Here is an 18,428-nt window from a genome sequence, read left to right as displayed (position 1 = left end):
TGACAGCTAGGGGAATCCTGATACTGCTGCTTGCACAGACCGCCTCGTTGACAAACGACACCTGTGATCCACAGGCCGTGACCGTGCTAGTAAGGAATGTATATGTGTTACAGTAAATGTCCAAATCCTGTGTGATGACAACCCCAGATGAATCTTGTGATTTTCCAAAAACAGGTAATATTTTTCCATTATATATACAGGCAAAAATGGTCAGTTACGTTTTGCTAGAGTGTTTACTGATTCACAATATTTGCTTGGGATTGTCAACGTTTACAATGTCAATATTTATCAAATTTCAGTCTGTAACATAGACTAAAAACAAAAGAACACTATCTCCGTATTAACCCTTCGTTTGGGATTAAGGTTTCAGAATAAAGTTCTGCAAGAATATAATCTCTGGAAAAATGGAACTGTGAACAGATGTACAAATATTAACTCCCTCTGTGAAAATTTCATAATACAAGTGTATTATGCCACAAAATGTTGCAGCATATCCCTGGTGTGTGTGTGTGCTACCTAAGCCTGTGCCTGAGCATGGTGAAATTTTTAGGCACCTCCCCGCCCCAGCCCAAAGCAGAAGGGGTCATGTGACTGTCTTGAGGGAGTGTTCTTCAAGCTGATAAAATTAACACTCCTTTTGTTCAAGCCCTCCTTTCCTCCACTCCTTGCCACCGTGTTGCATTCGCTCTGGCCACCTGATTGTCTGTTAAGTGCCCACTGGGTCTCTGAACATTCCGTCCCATGGAGTTACATTGGGTATTTTTGCCCTCTTAGGTTCTTTTCTTTCATATGTTTGTGAAACCAATGTATTTGTGGCTTACCCCGAGCCTGCTGGTGCCTCCCTCTCACCCGCAGGTGCTCCAGTTGAGCACCCATGAGAATCATAACATGCCCAGCTTTTTCAGAAATAGATATAAAACCATAGACTCAAATTTCATCCGATGCAACCAGCATTCTACGCAGCCACATTACCCAGATCTACAATGTGACTGTCCGAGGGGAACGGCTGCATCGTCCACACTTTCTCTCAATATTGCTGGTATCTTTTGAAAAACAGTCATTCACCTCCTGATGCCCTTGAGGAGGGGAATAATCTTCCTTCTCAAATGAGCAGTGACAGTTCACCGCCCGAGGAACGCTAACCCAGTGGGTGAAGCCTGGCTAATTCCTCCGTAATGTGGCCTGGTTTATCTTCTCTCTCTTTCCCTCCCACCCTCCGCGTCCACCTCCATCATCCCATCAAGGGAAAACAGAGGGAGAAACGCGCAAGCCCAGATCTGGATGGTCTCCATGTTCCTGCCTATCTCGGTTCTCATGCTGATAGCCAAGCAGGAAGGTCACACTGGGGCTGGGAACAGGAGCTCATGCGTGCCAGGAAGGATTCTGGTCAGCGTCCATGCGCTCTTGCGAACCAGCGCTGTGACAGGCGTGTGCGCTTGACCCTGCAGGCGATGGGATGTGATAAGCCCCGAGACACGCAGGCAGGCCTGGTTGTGCGTCTCTTGAGTGAGACCCGGGGCTAAGAGGGTAGGCTCGTTTGCATGGTCAAGGATCAAGAAGGTTCCCCTCCTCTTGTTTGGGAGCTGGGCACGCCACTGATGTGTGGTTGTCGGTTAAAAAACGAGGTTGGAGGCGCCCTCCGCGGTTGGGTGCTAAACGGCAGCTGGGCCAAAGGCGTTTCCTCCTGTCTCATTCAAGGGCTGGGTAGGAGTGAGCTCTCTGCCCAGCTGCTGCTTAGCGCCCAATCACGGCTGGCGCCCCCAGCCTTGTTCTTAATTGACAGGCAGCCAAATTTCGGGGGTGCACACACAGCTCCCGAACTGCTTGATGGTGTGACTTCTAGTTTCTGTGACTCGCCCCTCTCTCTAGCCTAGCTGAAGCAATGCAGATTAGACCCCTGCGAACTGGGCAAAGAGACACCTTTTCAAGTGGCGATTCTCTTGTCTGTAGCAGGGGGAGAGCAACTGGCCCTCTCCATCCCCAGCACAGCATCCCTCCAGTGGCGGTGGCTGGTGTCTGCCTTATGTTTCTTTTTAGATTGTGAGCCTTTTGGGAACAGGGGACCATCTTATTGATGTATTATTTAGTTTTTGATGTAAGCTGCTTTGTGAACTTGGGTTGGAGAGCAGTATATAAATATCCATATTATTATTATTATTATTATTAGTAGTAGTAGTAGTAGTAGTAGTAGACGACATTACTGTAGATAGCAGTGATGTTAGTCTCAAGGAGGATTATTTACCTGTGGGGAAAGAGACCCTGGTTTTGAACCCTGCCACTGTGGGTGGTGCCACTTGAGATTTCAGCTGGAAACTCCCATATAAATGAACAAATATCTCTGCATATAGAAAAGGGGGAAGGTTCACTTCGGAAAGGCTAAAACCACAAGAAACAGCATGGTGGGGTGGTTGGAATGCTGGACTAGGACCGGGGAGACCTGAGTTCAAATCCCCGTTCAGTCCTGAAACTCACTGGGTGACTCTGGGCCAGTCACTTCTCTCCCTCCCCCTCTGCCTAACTTGCTTCACAGGGTTGTTGTGAACATAAACAAAACCATGTACACTGTTTTGGGCTCCTTGGAGGAAGAGTGCGATAGAAATATACCAAATAAATACCTACAATGGGATGAGAGTAAAGACCATGATTTTTCTTTCAGAAATCTAAAGCGAGGCATGATTCCCCTGCTCCCAACACCTAGAAATGCATTTTGCCCTGCCTGGGCTCATATAAGCCACCTAATGGTACAGTGGGGAAATGACTTGACTAGCAAGCCAGAGGTTGCCGGTTCGAATCCCCACTGGTGTATTTCCCAGATGATGGGAAACACCCGTATCGGGCAGCAGCGATATAAGCAGATGCTGAAAGGAAATGGTCAACTCCTCCTGTATTCCAGGTTTCTGTGGTTGCCAGGAGTCAACACCAACTTGACGGCACACTTTACATATTTAATTTTTCCCCTTTTGCCTCCTCTGGAGGAAGGGCAGTGTCATTGGAGGGAGGAGGAGACTACCCTTCTTTCTTCCACTCTGCCCTGTGCATCACCCTGCAAGTGGAAAGCTAGCTTATCAGGAAGAAAGGATCTTTGTCCTCCAGAATAAGAGGGTTGTTTTTGTGCTGTTGCTGGAGAAAGGCATGTTCAAACAAAGCGCCAAGAGTGTGGCTTTGCTCTAACGCTTTGTTTCCGCCCCTTTCAGGCTCCAAGGAGTCCCTCTTTTCCCTCACCATAACCACCAGCGAGGAAGCCATGACGGTCCTGGAGGAAGTCATCATGTATACCTTCCAGCAGTGTGTCTATTACATCTCCAAGGTACTTCTGCCAGGGCTGACTCCAGAGGGAGAGGAAGTCGGGGTGGGTGGGTGGCCGACACCCCCAGGACTGGCAAGTTGCCCACTAGCCCAGCAGACCGTAGGTGAGGGCTGCCATTTTTGAATGCTTCCCCACAGACGAAGAAAATGCCTTGCAGGTAGAAAACAAATATGGTTGTGGTGGTGATCCTTACTCCCTGTGATGCTAGGTTTCTTCTTGCAGAAAATGTGTTTCTTCTGCATTTTTTGTTTTTAAACATGGGAGAGCATTCGCAAATGGTGAGCTTCCCCTGCAGTTTGAAGTGGTACAATCTGCTCTTCCCTGTCTCTACTACATGTGTAGAGTAGCCACCTAATGGCACAGTGGGGAAATGGCTTGACTAGCAAGTCAGAGGTTGCCGGTTCGAATCCCTCCTGGTATGTTTCCCAGACTATGGGAAACACCTATATCGGGCAGCAGCAATCTAGGAAGATGCTGAAAGGCATCATCTCATACTGCGCGGGAGGAGGCCATGGTCAACCCCTCCTGTATTCTACCAAACAAAGACAACCACAGGGCTCTGCGGGCGCCAGGGGTTGACACTGACTCATTGACACACCTGACCTTTACATGTGTAGAACCAGCCTTAACATTCTCCCATCACCAACCTGCTTTTTGCCGGGGGTTGGGAGGTAGGAATATTAATAGCAGAAGCGTCAGGGCCTCTGTCCTAGGTAAAGGTAAAATGTGCCGTCAAGTTGATTTTGACTCCTGGCACCCACAGAGCCATCTGGTTTTCTTTGGTAGAATACAGGAGGGGTTGACCATTGCCATCTCCCTCACAGCATGAGATGATGCCTTTCAGCATCTTCCTATATTGCTGCTGCCCGATAGAGGTGTTTCCCATAGTCTGGGAAACATACCAGCGAGGATTCGAACTGGCAACCTCCTGCTGGTTAGTCAAGCATTTCCCCACTGCGCCACTTAAGGTGGTTCTGCCCTAGAGAGAGGTCATATCCTGGACCATCTTCAAGAGTTCTCTTGCTTATGTATGTATTTGGAGCCAGGGGCTTGAAGTGGGCTCCAGGACAAGAGGTGAAGGTGGGCTCCTGGGTCATAGACAAAGCTGCCATATACTGAGTCAGACCCTTGGTCCATCTAGCTCAGTATTGCCTACCCAGACTGGCAGCGGCTTCTCCAAGGTTGCAGGAAGGAGTCTCTCTCAGCCAGAGAGAGATGGAGATTGGAGATGCCAGGGAGAAAAATCCTGAAACTTTCTGCATGCAAGCAGGCGGGCAGGTGCTCTTCCCAGAGTGGCCCCATCCCCTAAGGGGGATATCTGACAGTGCTCATGCATGTAGTCTCCCATCCAAATGCAAACCAGGGTCGACCCTGCTTAGCAAAGGGGACAATGTATGCTTGCAGCTTTCCTCCCATTCGTGACTACTACCTGTAGACATTTGAAAAGCTAATAATCTCTTCTCAGAAGAACTATGTGGACATGGTGAAGAAGAAAACGCTCCGGCATGCCCTTTCTCACTCTCCTATGGAAATGATAGCACAAACTCCCCACACTCTGTTCGCTCCCTGGCAGCAGCAGCCAAGATTGGGCTTAGAGAGAGACTCCTGCCTGCAACCTCGGAGGTGCCGCTGCCAGTCTGGGTAGACAATCCTGAGCTAGCTGGACCAAGGGTCTGACTCAGTAGAAGGCAGCTTCCTATGTTTTTTAGGAGAGGAGAGTTGGTCTTGTGGCAGCAAGCATGACTTGTCCCCTTAGCTAAGCATGGTCTGCCCTGGTTGCATATGAAAGGGAGACTAGTAGTGTGAGCACCGTAAACTATTCTCCTTAGAGGATGGAGCCTCTCTGGGAAGAGCAGAAGGTTCCCAGTTCCCTCCCTGGCAGCATCTCCAAAGATAGGGCTGAGAGGGTTTCCTGCCTGCAACCTTGGAGAAGTCTGTGAAGACAATACTGCCAGTCTGTGAAGACCATACTGAGCTAGATAGACCAATGGTCTGACTCAGTATATGGCAGCTTCCTATGTCCCTATCTCCAGCCACAATGGCCAAAGGCCATGGGGGTCTTAGTCCTACAGCCGCTGGAGGGCTGAAGTTGTGCAGCCCTGATCCAGCCCATCAGGGCAAGGGCCACGTGTTCGCTCCCTGCCGCAAGCTGGGGAGCGTGCAGAAACATGATCTCTGTCCGAAACCCCAGAATTTTACGATCCCAGTCGGCGTGTGACTAAAGAACAGCCCAGACTGGGCTGATGACCTCCACGCAGCCTGTGAAACATGAAGGGCACGGAGGTGGCCAGGAGGAACGGCTGCAGCATCGCCAGCCCTGAACTCCATCGCGCAGCTGGCTGCACCCCCGGAGCAGAGAGCAATCCCCGGAGCATCACTGCCGCTGCAGCGCTGATGCGCCTCCTGCACTGCGGCACAGGGGGCAGCCAGCCACGCATCATGGCAGCAGTGACTGTCGCCACACACTGACAATGGCAGCGGCCAGCACAATTCCCAGGAACAGACCGGTGTTTTCCGGAATGTCGCTATCCCCTTCCCCACTGCCGTTTGTTTTTGTAAACACTGATTTCAGACAGAGAGGAGAAGGCCCTGTGGAAATGCTGAGGCCGGAGGTCCTGAAACAGAAGGCTGTCCTCACATCTGCAGAGTCCGCTTACGATTCGAGTAACTTTGCTCTGCAGAATTTGGATGGGGCTGTCGCTCAGGGGAAGAGCATCTGCTTGGCATGCAGGAGGTCCCAGTTCCCTCCCTGGCAGCATCTCCAAGATAGGACAAGATTATTATTTTTTTAATAGGACAAGATTTTTTTAATTGAACCAGCAAACTACCAAAGCATACAGTACGATGCCAAAGCACAATTATATACAAAGTGGTTGTTTGTACATGATATATCTACAAAGATTTACACACAAGGATTTGGAAACACACAAGATTATGAAGTATATGCAGGTAGTACTGTAACTCGGGGGTGGGGGATTACAAGGCACATCAGGTAATCGGGGGGGGGGGTTTACGTCTGACGTCCATTTCCACAATTTGTCCCATTGCTGTTTAGAAGAGATACTCTTGTCTTTCTGCACATAACCATACAAACTTTTCCAGAAGAGATTTACTGTCTCATCTGCGTGAACCTCTTGGTCGCGTCTTCCCTCCCTATTCCTATGCACGAGCATTGCATAAATGACATACAGGTTTACTAACCTGATTACGAGAAGGGGAACGTTCCAATTCCCTAGTATAAGGGCACCCGTTCCGTCCCGTTTCCTTGAAGGTTTCTTTCTGGGACCTCGAGAGGAGGTTCTATCACTCAAACTCGAGGTTAGTTCTTCCCAAGTCTGTTTTTCCAAATCAGGCCACTCTAAGAGCTTGCTTACTCCCTGCCACACTCTTTTGGCTACCACACACTCTTTTAAGAAATGTGAGTGGGCTGAGAGAGACTCCTGCCTTCAATCTTGGAGAAGCCGCTGCGTGTAGACAGTACTGAGCTAGATGGACCAAGGGTCTGATTCAGTACAAGGCAGCTCCCTATAAAGGGGATGGGGCCATATCTCAGTGGCAGAGCATCTGCTTTGCGTGCAGAAGGTCCCAGCTTCAATCCCTGGCAGCATCTCCAAGATATGGCTGAGAGAGACTCCTGCCTGCAACCTTGGAGAAGCTGCTGCCGGTCAGTGTAGACAATGCTGAGCTCAACAGACCAGTGGTCTGACTCGCTATAAGGCAGCTTCCTATGTTCTACATTCCTATGTCCTAAAAGTTCCCTGTGCTGCTTTAGAGACTGTTGTGTTTATTTTGGCACAAGGTTAGGTGGTGGAATAACTGTGTGTTGTGATGGAAAGAGGTGGGGGCGGGGGGTGGATATCTCACAAGTAGTCATTCTTGCTGCTGTTGTAAGAGCTGGTGGAGTGGTTAAGAGACTCTCTTTTTCCACAGTGTCAAAATTTGGATTGTAGGCTCCTTGGTGGCAGGGACCCTTCTCTCTCTCTCTCTCTCTCTCTCTCTCTCTCTCATATTACTATAAGGCACCATATACTTAGCATGTATAGCAGAATAACAGCCTCTAGATCCCCCCTGCATGAATAAAATGCGCCTCTTACCCGGGAAGGAAAAATGAAACAGAGCATGCAGTATGCAAGTGGAAAGAAAGAGCCCTTGTGCTGGAAGGGTGGGGACCACTTTCCACCCCGAGAAAAGCTATAACTGGCACCACGACTCTGATTTTCACCCAGAACCTTTTGCCAGCTTTGGCAATGGAAAGACTCTGGCCTCCTAGAGGGGAAGGCGCCTGTTTTTCTGCCCTGAACTCTTCCTATGTTGTCGGTTATTCCTCCACTTTCCTTCTGTGTGGAAAGCTTGTTCCAGGATTTCAGAAGGGTTTTAATGGGCTGGTTTCAGATGGGGTGGAAATTCTGATTCGCCTGCATGCTTCAGCCACTAACATCGGAAGCTGCCTTATACTGAGTCAGACCCTTGGTCCAACTAGTTCAGTACTGTCTACTCTGACTGGCAGCGGCTTCTCCAAGGTTTCTGGTGGGAGCCTTTCCTATCCCTTCCTGGAGATGCTGCCAGGGATTGAACCTGGGACCCCCTGCATGCAACCGATGCTTTTCCACTGAGTTATGGCCCTTTCCTGACTTGAGTGACTGGAGAGGACCTCTCAGAGCTCCTGATCCATGCAAGCCAGATATGCAGGGTGTTGGTCTCGTACAGACCCACGTGACTGACCGGGACTAATCATGCAATTTGGGCAGGGGAGAAGCAGCAACAGCTGTATTATTCTGCAACGTCAGCAAAGCTAGCACTGAAGAGAACAGAATAAATCCCGGCCAGGCCAGACGCGGGGGTTTCCCCTAATGCGAAAGCAGGCTTGAAGCCACACGTCTTGTGGCCGTGGCCGTGGCTGCAGTGAGCCACTTGGGAGGCTGTGGGTGAATCTGCGGGACAAGAGGCCCAGCAGTAGCGTGGATTTGCATGGAAGCGATTCACGGTTGCATTTCAACCCAGTCCTCTTTCATCTGCAAATCAGTGTCTCGTGATAGTGGCTCTCAGCTACGTGGAGGAAGGAAAGGGAGGGACATGGATATTTGTACAACACTTTCCAACAAAAGCAGTTGACAGAGATATGAATAAATAAATTAAATTAAACTAGCTGGCCCGGGTGAAGAGCATCTGCTCCTCTAGTTCTCCCCTCTCCTTCTCCCCCGCCTCGTTCTCGGCCCTCCCGCATCCCTCTTGGCTCTCCCCCCCTTTTCAGCCCCCCCTCTGGTTCGCGGCCCTCCCCTCCCCTTCCCCCTATCCTCCCCTCCCTCTCAGCTCTTCCCCGTTCTCGCCCATTTCAGCTGCCACTTTCCCACCTCCCCCATCACTCCCCCCTGCCGCCATTCTCCCCCCGCCATGCTGCCCGCCACCGCCCCCTTCCTGCCTCCCCAGCTATCGCTTTCCCCAGCACCACTTCCAGCCATCCATTAGTCTGCCCATTCGCTCCCCCCGCAGCCCGTTCACGAACTCTCGCGAGAGCTGCCACGCATGGGATTAGCGACGGGTATGTTTAAGAGAATTATAGATATACATGGATCCCTGTCCCCAAAGGGCTCACAATCTAAAAAGAAACCGAAGGTAGACACCAGCAACAGCCACCAGGGGTGCACCTCAGTAATTTTGGAGCCTCCCACCCCGCTGCAAGTTTAAGCATCCTTTTTTTTTAAACACGTAGGTTCTTGAGGGCACAAACCACACCACCCAGGACAGGCTAATGATGCTTTGGGGGCCCCCAGGGGGTGTGGAGGCCCTGGACCTTAGCCCCGAAGTCCAGGGGTAAGAGCTCCTCTGACAGCCACTGGAGGGATGCTGTGCTGGGGATGGATAGGGCCACTTGCTCTCCCCCTGCTCAATAAAGAGAATCCCCACTTTAAAAAGGGGCCTCTTTGCTCAGTTTGCAGGGGACAAATGTGATCAAATGTGATACCAATGTAATCAAAAACAAGTCCACCCTCTCTTTTCTTTCTCTTTTTCTTTTTTTAATAAGATTTTTTATTGAGAAGTAAACCAAAGGAGACAGAGACAAATCACCATAAAGACAGTATAAAACCAATCGTTTTTCATAATGAAAAACCTCATTTTTCTAATTAATAAAGTAAAGAAAAGATATCTAGAACAAGACAAAGCAAAAGAAATTCAGACTCTTAGAGAGTTATAAAATCTAATTAGCTTCTTGTAAATAACATATCGAAAACACTATAAATCAAATCCAGAAAATGGGAACAAAGTTTGACCATAACGGATATTATAATTTATAAAGGGTTCCCAGACAGACATGAATGATTCAGTAGATATACCATGTACAGAAGCTGAGACTTTCGAAACTGAAGCGTAATCCCACACTTTCAAAAACCAATCATTTAAGGAGGGGATTTCTAAAATACGCCAGTTGGAAGCATATATAATCCTAGCCGCTGTAATCGTATATAAACACAACTCATTTAATTTGGCCGGAATATAAGGGTTCTCTTTACTCTGCTTCTCCCATCCGCCCTCAGTCTCTGTATGTATCCTTGCCCGCCCTGTTGGAATGCAACCCCTTCCAAAGCGAAGGCCGAGACGGCTGGCTCTCGTCTCCCCCGGTCCCCGAGGAGATCCGCAAAGTTGTGCTGATCTATCAGGCCACCCTGGACCTCCTTCACCAGTACGACGTGCACCTGGAAATTGCCTCCCAGATGTTCGCCTACCTGTTCTTCTTCTCCAACACCCTGCTCTTCAACCAGCTCATGGAGAAAGGTGAGTCTTCCTGCACAGCGTGGGGAAGAGGGTTCACTCGCGACTGTTGGCCATGATGGCGAAATGGAAACTCCCGGTTTAGAGAGGCAGAAGGCAGAACGGGGATGGGGCCCGTAGCTCAGCGATAGAAGGGCCCAGGTTCGCTCCCTGGCATCCAGCGTTGCCTGTAACAGGGAATCCCAGATGTTGTTGACTACAACTCCCAGCATCCCCAGCAGGAATGGTCTTTGGCTGGGAATGCTGGGACTTGTAGTCAACAACATCTGGGATTCCCCATTACAGGGAACATAAGAACAGCCCTGCTGGATCAGGCCCAAGAAGGCCCATCTAGTTCAGCATCCTGTTTCACACAGTGGCCCACCAGATACCACTGGAAGCCTGCAGGCAGGAGTTGAGGGCGTGCCCTCCCTCCTGCTGTGACTCCCCTGCAACTGGTACTCAGAGGCATCCTGCCTCTGAGGCTGGAGGTGGCCTATAGCCCTCCGACTAGTAGCTGTTGATAGACCTCTTCTCCATGAAGTTATCCAAGTCCCTCTTCAAGCCATCCAGGTTGTTGGCTGTCACCACATCTTGTGGCAGAGAATTCCACAAGTTGAGTATGTGTTGTGTGAAAAAGTACTTCCATTTGCTGGTCCTAGATTTCCCGGCAATCAATTTCATGGGATGACCCCTGGTTCTAGTGTGATGGGAGAGGGAGAAGAATTTCTCTCCATCCACTTTCTCCACACCATGCATGATTTTACAGACCTCTATCATGTATCCCTGCAGTCGTCATTTTTCTAAACTAAAAAGCCCCAGGCGTTGTAGCCTTGCCTTATAAGAAAGGTGCTCTAGGCCCCTGATCATCTTGGTTGCCCTCTTCTGCACCTTTCCCACTTCTACAATGTCCTCCTTTAGATGTGGTGACCAGAATTGTACTCAGTACTCCCAAGTGACACGGCTGGCGTCTCCAGTTAGGGCTGAGGACGACCGGAGAGCCACTACCAGTAAGAACAGACAATACCGAGCTAGATGGACCAGTGGTCTAGCTTAGTAGAAGGCAACTTCCTAATGCCCGTTCCTGAGGGGCAATGCTAGGAAAGAGCTGACGCCTCCATGTCCTGATCGCGGGCTTCCCACGGAATCCTGTGGACTACTCTTGGAAACAGGATGCTGGGTTTGATTGGAGGTACCCAACTTTCAGTACCCAGATGTTATTGGACTGCACTCCCTTCATCCGCTGCATTGTGGCAGGGGATGGTGAGAGTTGTAGTCCAACAATGTCTGGTGACCCAAGGTCCGGAGACCCTGGATTATTCCATAAAGTAAAGTTGTGCCATGGCCATCTCCCATGCATGATGAGATGATGCCTTTGAGCATCTTCCTAGATCGCTGCTGCCCGATAGAGGTGTTTCCCATAGTCTGGGGAACATACCAGCGGGGATTTGAACCGGCCACCTCTGGCTTGCTAGTCAAGTCATTTCCCCACTGGGCTTTTAGGAAACAGCTAAAGACCTATCTCTTCAGCCAAGCTTTTTAGCTATTTGGTAGTTTTTTAATAGGTATTTCAGTCTGATCTTTTTATATATTATAACGGTTAAAATTTCTTGGTTTGTTCTATTGATGGAAACCGCCTAGCGACGTCAGTATACAAATATGCGAAACAAACGAACAAAATATTTGGGACAAAACCTGGTTCCTTCTGGAGGCAGAGTCTGGGCTCAGGCACTCAGCCACGAAGCGCCAGGGTGTCTTGGAAGGGCAGGTACAGATCCCTCCCTCCCTCTGGCCCACCTCCTGAGCTCCCAGCTGCGCCCACCCAGCACCAGCTGCTGCCAGCTGGAGGACCCCAGAGCCAGCACACTGCTTTCCAGCCTCTTGCTCCGGTTTCCTCTGTTGGCATTCACTGCAGGACCCCCATTTGAGGAATGAGTTCCTGCAGGCATCACATGCTGGAAGATGGTGGTCATTAGGGAAGATTAATGAGCAGATATTACCTCTCTATTAAGCCACGGGCGGCAGCTTTTTACGGTTTGTTGTTCCAGTGCAAGGCTGCCCAGTAGATTCTGGCTAATGCAGCAGCAAGCGTGAATGGGCCCCTTTGCTAAGCAGCATCTGCCCTGGTGTGTGTTTGGATGGGTGACTACGTGCAAGCCCCGCCGGCTGTAAGAGAGGATGGGGCCGGGGCAGAACATCTGCTTTGCAAGCAGAAGGTCCCAGGTTCAGTCCCCAAAGGCAGGGATACAAGACGGATACGGCAAATATTTATATACCGCTTTCCCACAAAAGCTCCCCAATAGGTTTACATAAATAAAAATAATTAAACAAAGTGTCTCCCTCTCCCCAAAGGGCTCACAATCTGGGGAATACCCGCCTGGAATCCTAGAGGTCTATTGTCAGTCAGTGTAGACGGTACTGAGCTAGACGGATTAGTGGTCTGATTCGATGTACTGTAAGGCATCTGGAGAAGAGAGCTGGTCTTGTGGTAGCAAGCATGGCATGTCCCCTTAGCTAAGCAGGGTCTGCCCTGGTTGCATCTGAATGGGAGGCTAGAAGTGTGAAGCACTGTAAGGTATTCCCCTCAGGGGATGGAGCCGCTCTGGGAAGAGCAGAAGGTTCCAAGTTCCCTCCCTGGTGGCATCTCCAAGAGAGGGTTGAGAGAGATTCCTGCCTGCAGCCTTGGAGAAGCCGCTGCCAGTCTGTGAAGACAATACTGAGCTAGATAGACCAAGGTTCTGACTCAGTATATGGCAGCTTCCTAAGTTTCTATCTTTGCCTCTTGCTATCGAAGCACCAGTCTAAGCACATAAGAGCACTGTGGGATCAGACCAAAGATCTATATAAACCCCTGCTAACTGAGCAAAGAGGCACCTTTCAAAGTGGTGATTCTCTTATATTTAGCAGGGGGAGAGCAACTGGCCCTCTCCAACCCCAGCACAGCATCCCTCCATGGGCTGTTGTTGGTATCTACCTTATGTTTCCATTTAGGGTGTGAGCCTTTTGGGGACAAGGAATCATCTCATTATTTATTTATTTATTCATTTTACTATGTAAACCGCTTTGCCAACTTTTATTGAAAAGTGGTATATAAATATTAGTTAGTATAGTATAGTATAATCCACAGCCCCCTAATGGCGCAGCGGGGAAGTGACTTGCCTAAGGAGCAAGAGGTTGCCAGTTTGAATCCCCACTGGTATGTTTCCTAGACTATGGGAAACACCTCTATAGGGTAGCAGCGACAGAGGAAGATGCTGGAAGGCATCATCTCATAGTGCGCGGGAGGAGGCAATGGTCAACCCCTCCTGTATTCTTCCAAAGACAACCACAGGGCTCTGTGGGCGCCAGGAGTCGACACCGACTCGACGGCACAACTTTACCTTTAAAAGCCAACAGGGACGGAGCAGCTCTAATCTCAGCAGGAAGAGCGTTCCACAGCTCTTGGGGGACTTCTACGGCCACGAAAGCGGTTTACATAGAAAAATAAATAATGCATAAACTACAGAGAAGGCTCCCTTGTTCTGATGGCTTGCCTGATTTGAGCATGGCAGAAAGTGAGCGTGTTTTTATTCATCAATTCGTAGGTGCTGCAGGTGGTTGACATCAGTGTTCCCTGTGCCAGGGATTCCTAGATGCTGACTACAAATCCCATGGTCCTCAGCAGCAATGGCTGCTGCTGCTGGGGATGATGTGAGTTGTAGTCAACAACATCTGGGAATCCCAGGTACAGGGAACACTGGTTGACAGCATGAAAGTTTAGTGCAAATCATGGAATTTTAGCATTGGAGGGGCACCTTAGAGATCTGCTAGCCTGACCCCCTTGCTCGAACTAGGAAACTTCCCATCTTTATTCTTATGGTCCAAGACCAGCCAAGAGAGCAGGAAACAACTACAGCATCCTTGACGGGTGGCTGCTCAACTTCCGTTTTCCAACTTCCAACGAATGAGTGCCCACCTTTGTCCAAGGCGGGACACACTGTCTGAATCTGCTAGCTTGTAATTCCAAGCCCTGGGTTCTAGTCCAGTCGTGCAGAAGCTGCCAGTTGCATTTTGCCGATTGTACTCTGCAAAGTGCCGCTAACGATGGCTAGATCTTAATAACTGATTGTGATGAATAATTAATTAGTAATTAATAATAAAATAACGATGATAAAGTGAGTAAGCTTATGGTTGTGACCGCAGGTCGTAACACACACGCTAAAACCAAGAGCAATCCAAATTAATACCCAGAAGATGCGATCCGTGCCTCAAGCCGTCTTCTCTCCACAGGCTCCGCCTTGGGCTGCTTCCATTGGTCGAAAGGAGTGAGGGTGCGAGCGACGCTTCGGCTCCTCCTGGAATGGGCGCAGAGTGTGGGCTTTGGGCCACTGGCCGACCAGTTCTTCAGCAAGCTCTCCAGCGTGGCGGGCCTGTTGGCCATGCCGAATTCTCAGCTGGTGCAGGTGAGGGCCGGGGCAGGTCGTGGCCATGGCTGAGTGGGTCTTGCTTTTGCGTTTTGCATCGAGATTGTAGCGGGGGGGGGGCAGTGCAAGTGTTGCCCCGTCGCCTCGACCCCGCTCCAAATCCAGCCCCCTCCCCGAAGCGGCTGTTGGCGGCAGAGGGGGGTATTTATGGCACAGAAACTGGATCTGTATGTGGCTCAGTCTGCAGCCAGTCACTTCAGGGAAGCGAGGTTCATGCTGGGGTGCAGTGCAAACCACCCGCACGACAGCCGTACCGGGAATCCAGGCCCCCTTCCGCTGCTGTTTGAAAAGAGCCTCGGCCGTTTCTTCCAGCTCTTTATTTGTTGACTCAGATGACCTGGTCCATGCTGAGGGCCGACTTTCCATCACTGAATGCTGCTCAGCTGTATCACATCCTGACCCAATACCAGGCCTCGTCTGATGTGGGGTGCGTACCTGTCTGGCAACCTGGAAAGGAGGACAGCCTTTCAGCCTTCAGGACAGGTAAGGCATAGAACTATAGCCCAGTGCTAGGGAAAGGGAGAGGTAGCCCCTCATCCTTTTCCCCGAAGGCTGAGCCTAGCATTTTTATTTTCAATCCCCTTCCTAATCATTCCTGGCATGGAATTTGCCTTTTTCACAAATTCTAGGTCATTTATGAACAAGTTAAAGAGCACTGGCTCCAGTACAGATCCCTGGGGGAATCCACTTCCTACTTCCCTCCATTGTGAAAACTGTCCATTTATTCCTACCCTCTGTTTCCTGTCCTTCAACCAGTTACTACTGATCCACACATGAACTTGTCCCCTTATCCCTTGACTGCTAAGTTTATTCAAGAGCCTTTGGTGGGGAACATTGGTGGGGAACGTTGTCAAAAACATGTTGGAAGTCCAAGTATACTATGTCAACTGGATCACCTTTGTCCACATGCCTGTTGTTGACACACTGAAAAGAACTCCGAAAGTTTAGTGAGGCCAGCCTTGCCCTTGCGGAAGCCACGCTGGTCCTCCTCCAGCAAGGCCTGTTCTTCTGTGTTTAAATAAACCTGTACTCAGATTGGCCAATAATTCAGAGCCATCCAACAAACTCACATTAGCCACCTTTTGATTTCACGCTAGGTGTTTAGGGGCCCATTTAAGCACCAGGCGCCTGATGTATAAACTTCCACTCAGGTGCTGTGGGAAGCCACAATGGCTGCCGTCTCCTGCGTTAACCGAAGTACGAATGCCAATTGCCCCCAGGGGAGCTGTTGCGGGCGATGGGATGGCGGGATGGGATGGCTGCTGAAATATCACCATTGCTGGAAATGTGTCTCCCACTAGCAAAGGCAACCTTTTAAAGGCCAGCCTGCGAGGCACAGTTTTGTGTCAAATCCCTAAAGTCAAACAAAGAAACGGATCATAAAACCAATTCTACTAGTATACTGAGAAAGGGTGTTTATTATTGTGCTGCTCTGGGCTAGATGGGGAGAGGGCATCCCACACATATATCCCAGGACCCCTGGCAACCCCACAGAGGCGCCTGGCATCCATCCTAAGTGGGGAAGCATCCTTTTTGGGAGTAGCAAAGGCCCAGGTCCCCTCACTGCTTCGAGCATGAATAGCCTCCCCTGCATTGCAGCATCTTAGACCAGGGGTCCCCAACCAGGGCTACGAGTACCCCTAGGGATACTTGAGGGGCTCCCAGGGGGTACTCAGAGCCCTCCTGCCTCCCCACATGGCAGCCCCGCTATTTGTTCCCCATCTGAGGACTGCCGGCTTGACGCCAACATGTCGTCTTTGATGTATCCATTGTAGAAGGGGAGGGAGGAGAGTGAAGACTCCTCCTCCTCAGCTCCTGATTGGCTGACTACATGCTGAAGCTCAGCATGTCCCTCCCCTCAGCCTGAATGACAGGCTTCAGAGAATTAGTACTGAGCACTCCCATCGAAAGGCCACCTAATGGTGCGGTGGGGAAGTAACTTGCCTAGGGAGCAAGAGGTTGCTGGTTTGAATCTCCGCTGGTATGTTACCCAGACTATGGGAAGCACCTCTATCGGGTAGCAGTGATATAGGAAGATGCTGAAAGGCCTCATCTCATCATGCACAGGAGATGGCCATGGTCAACCCCTCCTGTATTCTCCCAAAGGCAACCGCAGGGCTCTGTGGTCGACACCGAATCGACACCGACTCGAGGGCACATTTTACCTTTAGTTGACCCAGAAACTCTTCATCCCTTGCAGAGGACATCCTGGAGTCGTTTGACAACCACCCCCCGATCATGCTGCCCAGCGGAGGGTTCAGGGTGGACCTGGAGGTGGAGCATCTGGACGACAACATTTATCGGCACCTCCTCTACATCCGACACTTCTTGTGGAGCCTGCGCAGCAAAAGCCCCCATCCCAGCGATTCACCGGAAGTGGAAGACTCCCCCAAGGTAAAGCCAGCTGGGAGCGGGTGGTTGGGGGCAGCATCTCATCCCTGCTGCAGCTACCCTATTGCTGTCTGAGTGAAGTCTACTCTTCCTCCACCCTCCAGTATGGGTCTTGTGTGATCCGTCCCTGAGGTTTTATATAGGGCGGTACGTAAATGCGGTAAATAAAAAAAAATCCCATTCCACTGGGGCATGAAACGGGGTTGGTAGACTATTTTGAGAGGCAGCCAGAGATGCATTGATCACCATCGTTTATTATGGTCCATGAGCAGCCAGCAATTACAGTAATCAACAGTTGCAAGCAACATGACTTAAAATACTCTGATATTAAATAATAGTGGATGATATTGAATCATACTAAACTACCAGCCCACCACCAGGGTAACCCATGCACCTAACATAACGCAAGGGTTAACCATATCTTTCCTGATGTTCCAAGCAGTGGCACAAAATTGGGCCACACGGTAGGTGATCTCGGCATCAGAGTCAGAAAGGAGAACATGGGGACATAGGCAGCTGCCATATACTGAGTCAGACCCTTGGTCCAGCTCGCTCAGTATTGTCTACACAGACTGGCAGCAGCTTCTCCAAGGTTGCAGGCAGGAATCTCTCGGAGCCCTATCTTGGAGATGCTGCCAGGGAGGGAACTTGGAGCCTAGATGCTCTTCCCAGAGCAGCTCCATCCCCTGAGGGGAATATCTTACAGTGCTTACACTCCTAGTCTCCCTTTCGTATGCGGCCAGGGCAGATCCTGCTTAGCTTAAGGGGACAAGTCATGCTTGCTACCACAAGACCAGAGAAAATTTACATAGAAGTCGTCCGGCCTCCCTGGATAATGTGACAGGATTGGGCCAATAAGAAGAGAGCATATCTCTCTATAAAAAACACAGTACAATAACACATGCCCCACTGACTCAATCGTGCCTGAACAGCAGGGGCCGTGCCATTGGGAATATGGCGTACGGCGAAACCAACCCTCCAAAACAGCTGAAGGTAACACATTTAAACGGGCCAAAGTAAAAGCACAGCAGGACTTAGGGAAAGTAAGTTTGCAAAAGAAATTAGCCGGGGATAAGATTTTTCTAGGATTTCCTACACCCATACAGTGTGTAGTTCGCGCTCTGTCCTTTTGACGCGCAATATCCCAAAGGCGCTGATGCCAGATTGATTCTTTAGCCTTAAAAAGACCGATACGGGCCAGGTCTAAAAAGCAGGAGGGCCAAGACTGCATTATGAGATGCTGGGAACTGAAGCCAGGGTTGGGCAAACTTGGTCCTCCAGCTGTTGTTGAAGTACAACTCCCATCTTCCTTAGCCACAGCAAAGTGGGTGGGGATGATGGGAGTTGTAGTTCAACAACAGCTGGAGGACCAAGTTTGTCCAACCCTGCCCTAAGCTATGTCAAGTTTCAAAGGCCCCATAGCGTTACAATTTTTTTTTTAAAGTTCTAACAAAAAGGATAGTGAAAACAAAAATAATAAAGCTTTATTTTTACGTATATACTTGGCGAAGATCAAAACT

The 18,428-nt window shown here is 49.9% G+C and overlaps 1 protein-coding gene across 4 annotated transcripts in view; it reads left to right on the top strand.

Annotated features, from left to right (window-relative positions):
• Positions 1 to 18,428, top strand: part of RADIL (Rap associating with DIL domain) — an 82,524-nt gene that overhangs the window by 50,780 nt on the left and 13,316 nt on the right. For all 4 annotated transcript variants that reach the window (XM_053276188.1, XM_053276190.1, XM_053276191.1 and 1 more), the window contains 5 exons: positions 3,195 to 3,307; positions 9,841 to 10,078; positions 14,324 to 14,496; positions 14,850 to 15,000; positions 16,718 to 16,911. In XM_053276188.1, the coding sequence (XP_053132163.1) occupies positions 3,195 to 3,307; positions 9,841 to 10,078; positions 14,324 to 14,496; positions 14,850 to 15,000; positions 16,718 to 16,911 (869 nt within the window). The remainder of the gene's footprint in view (positions 1 to 3,194; positions 3,308 to 9,840; positions 10,079 to 14,323; positions 14,497 to 14,849; positions 15,001 to 16,717; positions 16,912 to 18,428) is intronic.

The sequence above is a fragment of the Hemicordylus capensis genome, chromosome 13 (genome assembly GCF_027244095.1).
Source record: "Hemicordylus capensis ecotype Gifberg chromosome 13, rHemCap1.1.pri, whole genome shotgun sequence".
Taxonomy (NCBI): domain Eukaryota; kingdom Metazoa; phylum Chordata; class Lepidosauria; order Squamata; family Cordylidae; genus Hemicordylus; species Hemicordylus capensis.
The sequence above is the reverse complement of the archived record's forward strand: the minus strand, read 5'-3'. Positions and strand labels throughout refer to the sequence as shown.